We start from the raw sequence: 16,914 nt of genomic DNA on the forward strand, positions 1-16,914 counted from the left end.
GTTGATAGACATTTAGGTTATTTCCATGTCTTGGCTATTGTGAATAGTGCTGCTGTGAACATAGGGGTGTATGTATTTTTTTGAATTATAGTTTTGTCCAGATATATGCCCAGGAGTGGGATTGCTGGATCATATGGTAGCTCTATTTTTAGCTTTCTGAGGAACCTCCATACTGTTTTCCACAGTGGCTGCACCAACTTACATTCCCAGTAGCAGTGTAGGAGGGTTCCCTTTTCTCCATACCCTCTCCAGCATTTGTTATTTGTAGACTTTTTATTGATAGCCATTCTGACCGGCATGAGGTGGTACCTAATTGTAGTTTTGATTAGCATTAGAGAATCCTAGTTTGATTTATTACAGAATTCATCAGCTATATGGGTTAGTTTTTAATTTTCTCAAAATTCAGTGTGAATTCATGGGAATTTTCTCTAATCTCTCCAAACCACATTTGCTTAAATCAAACCCTTTTGCTAATACCTTACTCGATATCTTAACTGAATTGAAAAGTTTTAAATTTATCCAGAACTATAGGTAAATATAACTTCAGGCCAGGATAAATGCTAATTTTCAGTCTTTTGGGTTGTTTTTAAATCTCAAGGCAATGTTTTTAGCATAATGCTGCCTCTATCTTACTGATCTTCAGACTCTAGAACTGACACTAACCTATTTAAAAGAAGCAGCATTCTTGTAACAGAACACATATTTTTAAAATTATATTTTCGTGATATGAAACATTCACCTGCATCAAAGAAATGAAGGTGGAGAAAAACCAGTGTTAGAAGAAGAAAAGAGTGTCATGTAGGAAAAGTACTCTCCTTTTAGAAGATACAAAAATTGGTTCATCGGCGTGTGTCAGAGCTCCAGAAAATAAGATGGACTGTGCAGTGGGAAGCTTAGCAAGATCAGTGCTGGGGAGGGGGAGACTGTCAATAACTGAGCAGTTGGTATAGCAAAGCAGCTAAGATCTTGAGCTGGAAAGCCCGGCAGCCAGTCCTGCAGTGTGCTTCAAACTCTGTAAATTTGGGAAAGTGATAATCTTTCTGTGCCTTGATACCTCATCTGAGTGTTGTTGTGAGGATTAAACATGGTGTATAAAGCACTGTGTGCCCTATGCCGGGCACAGAGTATATGTCTTAGTTGTTGCTACTGCTTCTGGGATGATGGGGGCTGTTCTTTAGACACTGAATACCTTCTCTATGCTGGGTATTCTTGGGCACTCAAAAGAGTCTGAGACAGGGTTCTTGCTCTTGAGAAATTTATCTTCTCTCAAGGAAGATTAAATTATACATGATAAAAATGAACTAATTAAGAACCACATTTCTGTGGCACTGGCTATAAAAGGTACTTGAGGACAGGGAGAGGTCATTGTGAGCAGGAGCAATCAGAAGTGGCTTTAGGAGCAACTGAAGGTCTTGCTTAGAGCTCAGATGTGGAGAGAGGTTTTGTGGCTAAAGGATGAAGACGTATTCAGGCATTTACTGAGCTAGGCACAATGATAGGCTCTGATGAAAAAGATGTGGTCCCCGTCCTCTTAGAATGTATGGGCTGGAGGTGGTGGGATGACACTTGCCAATAGATAGGTAAGGCTGTAAGGCTGCATGCCCACACTGTGCTAGAGCTGTGTGCACCACAGGGGCAGAGGGGAACAGGGACAGAGGGGAGTGGCACAGTCCCAGCGGGGGGTTGTAGGAGGCCCCCCAGGGGGCAGGGGTGGAATCTGAGCAGAAACTTCTGAGATGTTGGGGGTTTCACCAGTGGAAGAAAGTAGAGTGGACATCAGGAAAGAGGCTCGAGGGAGGGCCAAAAAGGGTATCTGGAAGTTAAGGAGGATAATTGAGACATTAAGTAGCATGGTGAGTTGTGGGATTGCAACTTGGGCCACGTGGCTTGAGTGAAAAAATGCAAGATTTAGAGTGGCTTTTGCAATAATCCAAGCATGGGGTGAGGAGAAATACGTTCTGGGCTAAGTCAGTGCCAGTGGGAAGACAGAGAAAGTGTGGGTCTAAAGACTCCTCAGAAGTAGAAATGGGACTTGTGAATTGAAAGATTGAATATAGAAAAAAGGAAGCCTTCAAGGTTTCTCTTCTTGGAGCTCCTTTTCAGAGTAGAAGAGAGGACTTGAAGTCACCTCATTCAACCCCTCCATTGCACAGATGAGCATGCTGAGGCTCTGAGAGGTTAGGTGGATTGCCCGAGTTTACCCAACTAGTTCAGGGTGGAGCTGGGATCTTGAGGCAATGTGCAGGTCCGTAGGCCAGAGCTTTTTGCATCATGTCATGCTGACATATTGAGGTTGAAGAGTGACCCTGGGCCCCTATGCAGAGATGTTCTCCATGAGGTTGGAAAGACTGTCTGGAGCCCAGGTGAAAGGAGGGGTAGGAGATGTCATGATTGGAGTCAGAGCAGTCGTCAGAGGAGCCCCTCTAGAGAGAAGGGATCATTTAGGGCCTAGAAAGATCTCTAGAGTCTGGCAGCTACACATAGATGTTACATGGAGGTCAAAGCCAGTAAAGTGTGTTAGCATTAAGCATAGTGTAAATAGAGAAGAAGTTAAAAAAAAAACAACTATACCTTGGAAAATGGACAAATGGACTGGCTCTCTGAGAGTGCTTAGAGAAAAGGCTTCATGAACATGGTGGAAATAAGCTAATTATAAAACAATAACTGTCGGCTAAACACAGATCCAACTGTTACTGAATTTTAAGTCCAGTTCAGGAAATGCAGTGCCAAGCTGCAAGAAAGTACAAGTTTAAAGGCACAAAGATGGCATATGGCTTGAAAAGTAACTGAAGCTGTGAATAATGATGGGAATCACTCTCTTGCAAAGTACTGTAGGCACCTTCAAGAGCAAGGGGACTGGACTGGCTCTGTCGCTTAGAGTTTATGTTAGACGTAGAGGTCTTTGTAAACAATGCATGTGATAAAATTCAAATGAGATCTTGTCACAAAGTAGAAAGAAGAAAGGCTACATTGGGTAATTTCCTGCCCAGAATCCTTTCGTAGTACATTTGGGGAGTGAGGGGAAGAAAGAGAAAACCATATTTTAAATCTCAAATAAACTGGTTTTGACACCCCATGTAAGGCTCAAAATAATTTTCTGTGCATAATATACAGATATGCAATTCAGCTAGCTCCTCTGAATGGCTTGGTAATTTTATTCCTTAATCTTTTTTTTCTGAGGGTAGAAAATGCTACTTTTCCCCTCAATGAACACGACTGTGGACCAAGGCTGCTTTTAGCTTGTGACTCACTTCCTTGAGAGAAATAGGTAGTGTCTCCGGAGATGAGTGCTGTCGTGATTATTAAGAAAATACATGAAGTATAAGTACTTTTAACCTAGAGAAGATTAAGAAGAGAACTTAAGTACAAAAACTGCAGTAGTTAGGGAATTTTTAAGACAAATTATTAAGGGTACTGATTCAATTCCTTGATATATCCAAAGAACATTTGTTTTCATCTTAATCTGCCATGTAAGTCCTTCATGAAAAATAATTTTGCATCTGTAGTTCTTTTTTGAGAACTCAGCCTAAAATCTGCTAGAGAAATTTTGGATTAACTAACAAAATCTCTATTCTAATTGAGTGCTGCTCAGACCATGACTTTCTAGATATTAGGAAGATAATTTTCTTTATTTTTAATAATTAATTGAACTATTTTCAGAGTAATTCATTCCCTGCTTGCATTAACTTTAATGAGAATTTCACTTTCCATCTGTGTGACATTTGTTTGACTTATTTTACATTCATCAGATGATTCACTCTTTTATAGGACAATTTATGTTTTAACCAATTCACATGTTTAATTTTAGCCAGTTAAGGTACTGGTTATACCAAATAAAACCCATGGCGATTTAGGTGATTTTCATCCCTAGGAACAGGACACTCATAAATCCTTTGAAATTTGACTTCCAGCCCGGAGAGCAACTGCCTCCAGAGATGACTGTGGCGCGATCTTCCGTTAAGGAGTCCTCCAGAGAAGGCACCACTTCATTCCATTCACGGCAGAAGTCTGAGGTCTGAATTTTCTAGAGCTGCTACCTTGTACAATAGAACATGTCTGTAAAGATTGGTCACTCAACATCATTACAGTCTACCTTGTAAGATTTATTCGTACCCAATCTCCCACAGATTATTCGAACTGGCTTATAAAGTAAGCAGTTTTCCTCATGCCATAATTCTGAGTTTTCTCTTAAATAGATCCCGGAGTAAATTATAGATCAATTAGGCACCTTTCTACGTTCACAGGCTACCTCATTATCTCTCTGTTGTTTACTTTTTATAAACCTATTTTTTATCTCAGGGTGGAGCGTATCATGACCCCCACTCTGATGATGGCACTGTCCCCAAAGAAAACAGACACCTGTACAATGATCCTGTTCCGAGGAGAGTTGGCAGCTTCTACCGAGGTAAACCCAGCTCCTAGCACCCATCAGGGTCCTCTCTTCTCCCCCCCTCACTACACATCCAGGCTGCACTCTCCCCTACATTTCACTGCCCTGACTTCCGGTAAGTGTCATTCTTACCTGCACTACTGCCTTCCACCTCGTCTCCCTGCCTTGGTTCCCTGTGTCTTAGTTCAGACCCTTGTGGCTTCTGACTTGGGTACTTTGCGTAGCCTCCCAACTGCTCTCCCTGTCTCTAAGGTCACCATCAAAACGGTCCCTGGAATGATCCTTCTGAAGCTGTGTTCTGACCACACCACTCATTCATTCGATTAAGTCATAACATATATATTTTTAAATTTATTTATTTTTGGCTGCGTCAGGTCTTAGTTGTGGCACGCGGGATCTTTCTTTGTGGCACGCAGGCTCTTCACTGTGGCACGGGGGCTTCTCTCTAGTTGTTGCGCGCAGGCTCCAGAGCGCGTGGACTCTGTAGTTGCAGCGCGCAGGCTTAGTTGCCCTGCGGCATGTGGGATCTTAGCTCCCCGACCAGGAATTGAACCTGCGTCCCCTGCATTGGAAGGCGGATTCTTAACCACTGGACCACCAGGGAAGTCCCAAGTCTTAAAATATTTATCAATGTCACTTGTATGTCTGACACTTCTAATTTAGAACATCAGTGAACAAGACAGCCAAAGGTCTCGACCCTCACAGAGCTCACATTCTCATGAGGAGAGAGCAACACTAAATGTAATAATTACATAGAGCAGTAAAAGATAATAAATGCTACAGGGAAAAAAATACAGCAGGACAATCCATTGCCTCCACCCCAGCCCTAGTCCTCTATCTCTCATCTGCTGAGAGTCCTCTGGCGACTTCCCATTGGCATCAGGACAAAATCTGAGTTCCCTAAGATGGCATTCTAGACTTTCTCTGCCCTGGCCCTTGCTATCCTCTCCAGCTCCTCCTCCTCCACTCTGGTGCCCAGCCTGTGGGACTCACACAGGCCATGCCCTCCTCTGACCTGAATGCAGTACTCCCCCTGCTTGGACAACTTGTTTCTGTCCCTTTTGAGATTCTGCTTTGAGGTTCTCTGCAGTGTGATGGCTTCCCTGCCCACCTAGGTGAAGTGAAGTGTTCCCTCTTTTGTTCCGCCCATGGCCCTCTGTCTCTAACATGACACACACCACATGGTACTGATTCTTTGTTTGCATTTCTCTCTCACAAGGTTACAAGGCCCTTTACCTTTTCCTCTTTTACCGTCATTGACTAGCACACTGCCTGGCAATTTCATAAATATTTGTTGATTGGATGAAAGAAAATCTTCAAGTGTACTTGCATGACCTTAAAAATGTGCTTTTGGGCTTCCCTGGTGGTGCAGTGGTTGAGAGTCCGCCTACTGATGCAGGGGACATGGGTTCACGCCCCGGCCCGGGAAGATCCCACATACCGTGGAGTGGCTGGGCCCGTGAGCCATGGCCGCTGAGCCTGCGCGTCTGGAGCCTGTGCTCCGCAACGGGAGAGACCACGACAGTGAGAGGCCCGCATACCATAAAAAAAAACAGAAACAACAACAACAACAAAAATGTGCTTTGATGTTTGACAACTGTAACAGATGTTTCAGTGGCTGAATGGATTTAGGACAGATTGAGAGAGAAAGGTATCACCTTTAAGGAGCTATGTAGTAATAGAGTGGGAGCCCCCAGGAATCCTCAGACCCTAGTGGTGAGACTGGCAGTAAGCCCACTCAGTAAGCCTCCTGAGTCCGTGAGGCTCAACTTCTCAAAGCCTCCTTCAAAGGTCACCACGACCTTCTACAGTTGCCACATCCACACTGCCCACCTTCTCATTATTCTGTTGATCTGGGAGGACAGCTGGAAAGGGCAGGAACTGGGGGGTAACACGGACAACTTCTTGGTCATTTTAACTAGGAACCTGAGCTAAATAAATGCATACAAGTGTTATGCAGGACATAATGTATATTGAATGATTAGGCTACTCTGTTCCCTCCTAGCCCAACCTTTGAGAAAAGTATAAGGCATTGAATATGCCTTTTGATGCATTTATTATTCTTTTTTCTGATGCCATGGGTACTTTAGAACCTTATGGGACTAAAATTTTAATTCATATTAAAGTTAATTAAACATGGGACTTCCCTGGTGGCGCAGTGGTTAAGAATCCGCCTGCCAGTGCAGGGGACACAGGTTCAAGCCCTGGTCCACGAAGATCCCACATGCCGCGGAGCAACTAAGCCCATGCGCCACAACTACTGAGCCTGCGCCCTAGAGCCCGCGAGTCACAACTACTGAGCCCGTGCACCACAACTACTGAAGCCCGCGCGCTCTAGGGCCTGTGTGCCATAGCCACTGAGCCCACGTGCCTAGAGCCCATGCTCCACAACAAGAGAAGCCACCCAATGAGAAGCCCTTGCACTGCAATGAAGAGTAGCCCCCATTCACCACAATAGAGAAAGCCCACGTGCAGCAACGAAGACCCAACACAGCCAAAAATAAATAAAAATTTTTTTTTAAAGTTAATTAAACAAAATATTGTAGTGTACATATAAGCAAGTCTTTTCTTCTCTCACTGTAAGTTTTACGTCCAAAGTGGATCATACATGTTTTATTTCTATAGATGTCTGGAGAGTATACTTTAATATTAAAATGTTAACTAAGTTTTCAATTAATTAATTAGTCCTTGACTTCTAGAAACACAGTTTTATTTTGATTGCAAGTGAATTAACTAGGTTACTATCAGCAAAGCCCCTCATAATCGACTTCACTGTTTGGCAGGAAGAACATTTTTATTTTGGAAAGTCCAGAAATAGAAGGAAAAGATTTAACTAGGTGAAACATTTGGAGACATCGCTTGTTTCAATCATGTTACTAAATCTAACTGGATGAAGATTTAGTGGTATCATTGAAACGACAGATTTTTTAGTATATTTCCCATTTTCAGTCCTGCTGGCCAAGAGTCAAGTAGTATGGTGTCATTTGTCTTTATATACAGCCTGTATATTCCTTTTGTGATGAAATTTGCAATATATTTTCATTTATGACCAAGCTTAGAAATTGATAGAAAAAGATAATACCCACCCACCCCCCAAAGAAAAGCAGAAAAGTATTTACTCACATACATTGTGGTTTGTCTTTTTGTTTATTCCTGGATTGAAAACTTAGAGAAAAATAGTATTTTTGTAAAAATAACCAAATTTCTTTGGAATTGAGTTTTAAAAAATATAAAATTGATGCCACCTCCCAAGTGGCAAGGGTTAAACTGTAGTTTGTGTATTCCAGTACACATACTGTTAAGAATCACTTCACACTAAGAATAGATTTTACGTAGTTGGGCCTATGATGTAAGAAAGCCTCAACTTAAGAGAATGTCAAAACAGGGAGATGGGGATCATATTCATACTTTTAAGTCTCCTACGATGTTCTCCAGTTTATCAGCTGATACATCAATTTATGCCTTGAATATATATTGCCTGGTGTTAATTGACCCTTGCAAGTTACTGTCATAGGCAGTTGGAGGTGGGGGGAATGCTCCCTAGAATGCCTCCAGCCTCAGAAAACGTACGAGTTATATGAAGGGCAAATAAGGATTTTGACTTATCTTTTTGTTAGTTTATTTTGTTTGTGTGAGAGAAAGTGCAATAGAACAACATGAGAACTGCTTTAACCAAAAGAGTATATCAGTGGCTTACTTTTTCTTCATTCAGTGCCATCTCCACGTCCAGATAATTCTTTCCATGAAAATAATGTGTCAACCAGAGTCTCTTCCCTACCGTCAGAAAGCAGTTCTGGAACTAATCACTCAAAAAGACAACCAGCATTTGATCCATGGTGGGTATTTTAGCTTGTTTTTACTCTTCTTTTTTCTAATTGTAGATTTTAGATTTCATAGAAATTCTGGATAAAACTTTTTAGCATTCTTTCCCCTGCTAGGCCTTTCTTTCTAAAGAGAGATTGTTTAATAAGGGAAATGTGATTTGTCATTATTTGTAATAGTTTCTTTCATGTTCACCATTTATATTAAATACGATGTAAAAGAAAGAAAATATCCTGGGTCAGTACATACCTCATAAGTCTTCCATCGCCTTCTTCTGACATGATTGATGTCCTTTGCTGTCTTCTCCACTTGTTGCTGTTGAATCATGTAGGAGACACTTTGCTTAGCTCTTTGTGTGCACTGTCTCACTCAGTACTCACAATCAGCCTTTGAAGTAGGGGTGCCTCCCACTCTCCAGATGAGGAAACTGCAGCTTAGAAAAGGTAAGGAGCCTGCCTGGTGCTGAACAGCCAGAAACAGGGAGGAGGGAGCCGGGATCTAGACCTAGATGCATTCTGACTCCGAAGCTCATGTCCTGTACTTCTGTGCCGCCTGACTTTCATTCAGGGTGAAAAGAGAGAAATAGGGGAACAACCCTTCATGCTACCACAAAAATGTACTGGTAATCAGAGGATAAAATGATGTGCCAGTTTTGCTTATCCTTTAATCTTTGTGTCATGTGTAATAAAAATTTAAGGAGAGAATTATAACATACATCAAGTCTCATTAGCAGATCTTGTCTTGGGGGTAGGACTATTTTTTTAATAATGTAGACTTTATATTCTCAGCTCCCCAGAAAGACTTCCCAGAATCTAGATGTGAGGGGTGTTTAAGTATTTCATACAGCTGCTAAGCTCCCCACCAAGAGAATAAAATGGTGCCTCATTGTAACTCACTGAATTGAGAACGAGACCAATCTGTCAGATTCCATCTCTGCTGTTTACTGCCAGAATTCACACAATTTGGACCCTGTTGGCAGGGTTATATCAAGGTTTCAGTGTTACCATGCCCTATGCGGAAAATAACTTACTTATTTTTACAATAATAAAAACGGTTTTCTTAAAGCTATAAATACTTTTTCTTTTGTAAGCATACTTTATATCTATCGCCTTATTTATAAAATGAGAGTTTTAACATTAATGACTCAGAGGTTAGACCCTGGAAATAGGATATCTTGACTAGTGTCACCTTTTGGCCATGTGACCTTCAGTTCTCTGCCCCTCAGTTTCCTTGTCTGTAAAATGGGCTAAGAATAGCACCTCCCTCATGGGTAAATATGATCGTTAAATGAAGTCAAACATCAGAAGCATCTAGAGCAGTGCCTGGCACCGTTGTGACTTGTTAACGTTAGCAGCCGTGGTTTTTGCCATTAATGTTCTCTAACTTCAGTATGACTTGCCAGGTGTCTCCTCTCCACTTACTTTGCTGATGAACTTCAGTGCATTCTTCCAACGTGTAACAGTAGACAAGATCTATACATTAACCTGAGAGCACAGGTACAACTTCTTTAAGTTAACGGCGTTGACAGTTTTCAAGTGTGGTTTTGACAAGCCGTGAGAATAGTGTCTAAGTTGTGAGAACACAGAAGTTCAGATGGAATTGTTTTTCGTCATGGTCATTGCATGATGAAGTGGTGATGGTTTAAAAGTGCGTCGATTGCATGTTAACATAGTCATATGAAAATTAGGTAGGTCAGATCAAAACTAAATCCAAATGTGGGATTAACAGTCTTAACAGCATATTAAAAAAAAAAAAAAAACAACTTAACAGCATATTGTTTCTGTCTTTTTGATAATCAGTTTAAGTAGAGCTTGTTTAGACCTAGATACGTGTAGAAACCTAACAACAATTGTTTTAAAAAAGAGGCACAGTTGGGATGCTGAACTTTAGATAAGTCTTCATCAAGTCATCTTTACTCTGATACTGCTGTTACGAGGCTTGAGAGAATTCCAGAATTGCCAGGGATGAATTGGCTATATTCTTTTGTTCCTACTACCCCTCATGATAATGCTGCTATGATAGTTCTCCACGCATCATATCTAACTTAGTCTAAGTCATCCATTAAGCTTGACTTGTCTTGGATTTTTTTCTTGAACAATATCTCTCATTGGTTCACCATATTTATATTTGAGAGAAATGCCTTTTGATAACTGTTACAAAAACATGAACAAACCATGGTGACATAGTGAATTGCTGTTCCTAAATTATCACTTACCTAAGAGCAGTCTGTTTCTCCTTGTTAGTAGTACTTCCATTTCTTTGGAGAAGAGGATATTTGTACAGTGTCCACATTTCTTGCAATAGAAAAATCAAGCTACTATGTCATACTTTAAAGTGATAAATGGATAGTGTAGTATAATACACAGAGCTGTTATTCTGGCCATCTCAGCTGTCCAGAATCCAGTTAAGCACTGGGAGATAAGCCAAAATATTTCAGAACAACAAAAATAGGGTTAATGCAGTCAGATTGATCATCTTTACTAACGGGAAAACACCTCCACCCTCCCTGTGAGCCTGTTTATTCTTCTTTTATGCACAGTTCTAGCAGTTGGCACTGAGGTTGTCAGGCAAGAAATAATCCCAGGTAACAGTACAGTGTGCAGAGGGAGAAGGATTCTAAACAATAGCTGTAGAGAGAAGAGAGGTATTTTTGCTTTTTCTCAGGCCCCAGTGGGAAAATCATTTCTAGCTGTATGGTCTTATACATAGCAGAGATATCCATGTAGAGTATATATCTTTAAAATAGGCTGCTCTTACTTTCCATAAAAAGACAAAGTGTTTAGAAAGACTGCTGTCAAAATTGGGTTAAAAATTGACACTTAAATAGTAAACCAAATTAATTAGAAATCCCAGTCGTTGAGATAAGTGAAGAATTGCTGTCACTCGCACAATCCCAGGCTTTCTCTTCTTGTAAAGTTATGAAGACATTGGTATCCATTATTGCTTGTCCTGATAACTCGCAGAATTATTCCTGTAGAATTAGTCACTGACTTCCTACTCTCAGACATTAGCCGACCCACCCTAGTCACACTGGCAGGGCGGGAGAGTGGCAGGACAAGTGTCACAGAGTAAGCATCTCTCCTCTTCTGCGCGCCTTCATGCTGCTGCTTTTGGGGAGATTATGCTGGCACTTCCTGGCCCTCCGTCAAACCTGTGGGTCTCTTGCCTTGAGTCTGTGAGCAGCCTGAGGTCACACTCCTTGTTTTAGTTTTTCTCTGTATCTCCAACACTTAACACAGATCCTGATGCATACACAGTACTCTGTAAGTGTTGGTTGGCTTTGATTCAGTCAGTTTTAATTCCTTCCTTTTTTTAGGTGAGTCTTTTGAATTCTCTTTCCTCTTAACCCCTTATGGAAGTAGTAGCTGTTGTGGTAGATACTGTTTGAGTCCCATGACTGTTCAGGAAGGAGACTGTTATTGTTAACCGCTCCCTCCACCCACGCACACACACACACTCCTCCCCCATCATCCTCGCTGCCCACCCCACCCCCCACTGTGCCAAGTGACTAGCTGGGGGGTCCTTCTGAAAGCTCCTGTCCCTGTGATTTATGTGATCACCCACTTGCCCTTCTCTTGTGCTGCTCCTCTTGAACCCATCTGTTGCCTGTACAGTTAGCTCAGCTCAGCACACAACTGTTGACGGTACCAGGTAGAATCAATAACAGGGTCCAGAATTCACAAATGAGATTAAGTCGTGCGGCGACTCTTACCCTTTGGGTGCACTGCTGGTTATAGATGTTCAAGTCTTTTCATTCATTTGTACAGCACACAGCTTTTTAGGTGCCTGTGTTCCAGGCAGCTTCTCTCCATCCCTAAGTGTCTCTCACAGGCTTTTCCTCTTATGTTTTTCTGTTAATTCTCTGTATGTGTATGATTCAATGTAGCTTTTCCCTCTCTGTCTCCCTCTCTCTCCCCGACTGGCACTCTTTCTTTCTCTCTGACTTCCTTTTGTGTCTTTTGTGATGCATGCATACTCACACCTTACACCTAGCTTTCATCCTCTAGTCCAAGGGTAATTTATTTTCTTTTTGCTTTGGCCCCTGCAATCTTTTCCCACCTGGATCTTGGCCCTACCGCCTCTCTGCAGCTCCAGTTTGAGGATGTTTTCCTCATCATTCCCCTTTCCCCCGGGCTCTAGTTTATCCAGTTCCTCTGAAGGGACCCTGCGGGAGTCTTTGATTCATCCTCTGTGTTTTGGGGACACAAGGAACTGCAAACACCGGTCTTTTTGTCCTGCTGCTTCTTCTCTTTCAGTACCCTTCCCCCACCCCCCCATCCTCTCACTTTCATTTTATTGGACAGACTCTTCTTCCTACCCAAATCCTGCTCCTCCTAGGACTAGTGTCTCAAGCCTTCACTTCCTCTCATGCCAATGTTAACATTCTTATAGTAACGCCCATTCCCATCCTGAGATTGTGGTCATGATGAATGTGTCCCCCTTAAAGATTTCCTGGGTTGGCAGAAAGCACTTTAACTACTGACCCTCAGCAGACCTTTGAGATTTTGTTAGACTTTAATTCTGATTAGCAAAAACTTCTACCCATTAATCTGAGTACTCTGTTGTGCTTCTAGGTTATGTGCAGACCCCATTATGGAAGGGCATAAGCTATATCATAAGCATATAATTCTTTAACTTCTGGAAGTTACAGAACATTAGGAATAGTATTGCTGGTTGGACTAGATGCTCTCTAAGGTTACTTTCAATTCTAAGAGTGGTGCTTTTGTGATTCCAGCAAACTACTTACACTGTTCTGCTGTGTTCCGTAGAACCCTCACATAACTGAATGCTGTGGCCTGGAATTTAGTTTAGGGCAGTCTGTCTTTAGGCCCCATCCAAGGGTTTCATCTCCTTAATCTCAACAGTACTTGTCATAAGAAACTTTGACCGAATAGGCCCAGTCTGTCATTAGGATGAGAGTGCTTTTTCCAGCACTACAACACTGAGTTTAAAGAATCTTTAACTTTTCACTATTCCATTCTCATTCATTCCATCATGTCTGAAGCTTTTTAGCTTTCAAAATTTTATATGCATCATTCTGAGTCCCAGTGCTAATTATTTTATTGGTTGTGTTGTATTACAAAACTTTAACTTCAGAACTTGGAACTCTCTCAGTGAGGTTTAAAATTGCAGGTCCTAATGAGTTTCAAGAACACTTGAGCCTACAGTACATGTTTTTCCTTCTTTGGTATTCCCATTAACTTTTAGGCCAAACACTTGAGAAGAAATGACCATGGCTCCTTCAAACAGTCATGGTTTTTACTTCTTGTTTTTTGTGTGTTTGTCTCTCTCTCTCTCTAAATTGTTTCCCTTGTGGTCTTTGATCATGAGTTCGTGGCTTTTCAAATGAATTTTGTGTGGTTTGTAAAACCTTTTTATTATATCTGCAGTACATGTTTGTTGTTTGAAATTAAAAAGAAGTAACAACAAATCACCAATAATCCTACTACCCAGAAATGATAACTATTAAGATTTTTAAAAATTTTCTTCCTGCTTTTTAAAAAACGTGTGTATATATACACATATATGCCTTTTTTAAAAAATACAGTTGGGCTCATATTATGTAGAAAGTTTTGAATCCTGATGTTTTCACTTCATATTGTAGTTGGAATATTCCTTCATATTAGTGAAAAATCTGTGAAGATGTGATTTTTAAAAATAGCTTCATGGTGTTTTCTATCATGTGGATCTGTAATGGTTTGTATAGATGTTTTCTGCCTTCACAGAGGTTTAATCAAGTAAAGGATGCTGGTTTGCTCATGTTTTTTTAGATGTTCTGGTAACTTTACTGTTCAGTACTCTAAAACCATAAATATGAATGAATTCTGTCACCGTTAATGTTTCTACTCTTGATTTTGGGGAATAGCTAATAGAAGGAATTCAGTCATTTGAGAAAATGGTTTTCCACAGTCATCTAGATGTTCAAATTCAAAATAGGGCCCGTGGAATGTGCCTTTTTCGAGAATGACACCATTCCAGTTGTTTTTTAAAGACCGTAAATTAATTTAAGTAATATAGGGCCTCTGTTAACATACAAGTAGTCACCTTCTTGGGGCTGAGGTGTCTTGTTTGCTCTCTTTTAATATCTCCTATTTGTATTAAAATACCTGGTGGTGTCAGTGGTATGAAGCTTAATGTCGTTATTTTCAGTTAGAAGCTTTTTTTTCAGAAGAGTGCTTTGTATTAAAGCATTCATCCTGTCTCCATTTTTTCATACCTTATCTATTTTTTATTTAGTTTTAATAAATATATATAAGATTTTTATAAAGGGATTTTCCAGTTTCAGGCAATTTTTACTTTTATTTGTAAGGTTTATGTAGCAGTATTGATTTTTTTTTTTTTAATGTTCAGTACCTTGGCAAGCCACTAATAATGAACTTGTTAAGCTGGTTTTTAAAAGGTAAATAGAAAAACGAAGATACTGAAAATGTTTCTGTTTCTCTCAGAGGGTTACAGAAAAGCCATCCTTCAAAGCGTGTGCTTTTCAGACTCTCTAATTCTGAGGTTTTCAACAGCATGAAAATGGTCCTGCGGCATAGATACAGATCATTTGTAATAATGCTCAAATTGCTCGTTCAAGTGAGCCTTTGCCAAAAGGCTAATCATTAACCATGGTTGATGAGATTCAGTTCCTTCTGTGGTTTTTAGAGGCTCTTTACCTATGTGCTTGATTCTTCATGGCTATTTGAACCTGGTGTCATGCATTTTTAGTCTTCATTATGTTTGTCATATAATGGCAGGAGAATGATTGAAAGATCAATATGATAAAAATGTCTTCCCATTTAGGAAAAGTCCTGAAAACATTAGTCATTCTGAACAACTCAAGGAAAAGGAAAAACAAGGTTTTTTCAGGTCAATGAAAAAGAAAAAGAAGAAATCTCAAACAGTAAGTAGATGGCCAGTTTCTATTTACAGTGGCATCCGTATGAGTCTGCATTAGTCTGTGGGTACTTTACACTTTGTATGTGACAAAGTGAATTATTTTCTTATTGAGACTTAACATGCATATACTGTATATGTTTCTCTCTCAAATTCTATACAACTATCCTCCTCTCACAGAGCCTTTTCTAGGTTCAACAGAATCTCCAGGAATAGAAGAAATTTAATTTGGATGAAAGAGAATGCTTTAACCCTTTCTCAATAAACATCTTATCCATGTGGGTTTATATTCATGTAAAAACTATGAAGCTGCAGGATTTATTTCTCTCTGAGGGTTAAAGATACATGAAAATTTAGGAAATGGTTTTGGTTTGTGTTTAAATCTTAAAATTCTTAACTAACCATCGTTCATTGTTCTCCGCTGGCTGGTTATCTGATTCCCATGTTGACAAGTGCATTTCTGGGCTGCCTAGTCACAGACAGGTCATAGTATTTGACATTTCAGGGCTTGCTTTAGTAGGACATGTTTATCTTGTGATTGAACTGTGAAATGGAATGAGTCTCATTTCCTGAGAGCCCTCCACCTGAACCAAGGGCTGGGTGCATGGAACTGTGCAGGTCACATCACTGAACGAACCAGGCAAGGATTCTGCTGGTTAGTGACGTGAGAACACGTGGGGAAGCCAGGCCTCCAGGCCAGCAGGAACGTCTTCACCCACACAAGGCGTTCTTCCTCCTTTGCTTTATGACACGTTTGAGACTAGACAAGGTTGAGTCAGCCATTTTAAATTATTTTGTTTCTAGTTTTACTTCATACGTGATTGACTCTCGTTTATTTAATAAGGAAAAAGGCATAATCAAAATGACCTACCCAGATGGACTTCATTGATTTCATCTCTTAAGATGAATAGATTAGACTCAGTTTTTCTGAGGTCTGTTCCGTTACGAAAAGTCTAGGATTATGACTCAATGGTGAGTAAAGATGAGATAGATGATAGTAAAAAGGAATATAATATTTGAAGTAAGGATTTAATAAAGGCCTTCCTCGATTACCTTTCTAGATTACTCTTTACTTGCTTGTTTGTTAAATTTATGATGTCACTATAATATAAATATGAGCTCATTACAGAAAAATTGAGAAAAAAAATGATCATTTCTAATCTCACCACCCTATCACAACTAGTATTAGGATTTTGGTATATTTCCTCCTAGCTTTTTGGCCTGTGCATATGTTTATGGAAAGAAGGTGGTTTTTTAGTTTGTTTTAAATAATAGTAGTCATTCTAGTATAATTTTGTATTCTGGCTTTTTAATAGTATTTCTGTCACACATACACACAATATGTACGTTACTACACAGATTTTATTATCTTCATTTTAATGGCTGCATAATATTCCTGAAATGTTTATTTAGAAAAAAAGCAAAACCTGCCTATATGGCTAACTGAAACTCACTTAAAGTAGAAGGTCCAGTCAAGATGTCACTTAGTTGCATATTAACTACATATGTTATTTAGACCAGATGAACAAAATAGACCTGATTTGAAGTAGAGAAGTTTAAAATATGTAAAGTGCTATTAAAACTTATATCATCATCTGTGGAACATATTTATCCATCATGAACATTAAACTTAGACTACCTCCTCCTAACCACTGTTATTTTTATTTCGAGTTTGTTTTTGTTCTTAACCTCAGGCCCATAGCCATTGTGGGGTGATTAAGTGGAAGAAAATAGCAAGGACACAGCAATTGAAGGTGTTTTTGTATGTAGATTTAGCTTTTGATATCTGCCTTAGACCCACGTTAAACCTGCGGCTCACCATG

General features: G+C 40.1%; 1 protein-coding gene across 3 annotated transcripts in view; it reads left to right on the top strand.

Annotated features, from left to right (window-relative positions):
* Positions 1-16,914, top strand: part of CDKL5 (cyclin dependent kinase like 5) — a 182,385-nt gene that overhangs the window by 159,279 nt on the left and 6,192 nt on the right. For all 3 annotated transcript variants that reach the window (XM_033427877.2, XM_033427878.2, XM_049704726.1), the window contains 4 exons: positions 3,912-4,013; positions 4,300-4,405; positions 8,103-8,226; positions 14,999-15,098. In XM_033427877.2, the coding sequence (XP_033283768.1) occupies positions 3,912-4,013; positions 4,300-4,405; positions 8,103-8,226; positions 14,999-15,098 (432 nt within the window). The remainder of the gene's footprint in view (positions 1-3,911; positions 4,014-4,299; positions 4,406-8,102; positions 8,227-14,998; positions 15,099-16,914) is intronic.

Source organism: Orcinus orca, chromosome X (genome assembly GCF_937001465.1).
Source record: "Orcinus orca chromosome X, mOrcOrc1.1, whole genome shotgun sequence".
NCBI lineage: Eukaryota > Metazoa > Chordata > Mammalia > Artiodactyla > Delphinidae > Orcinus > Orcinus orca.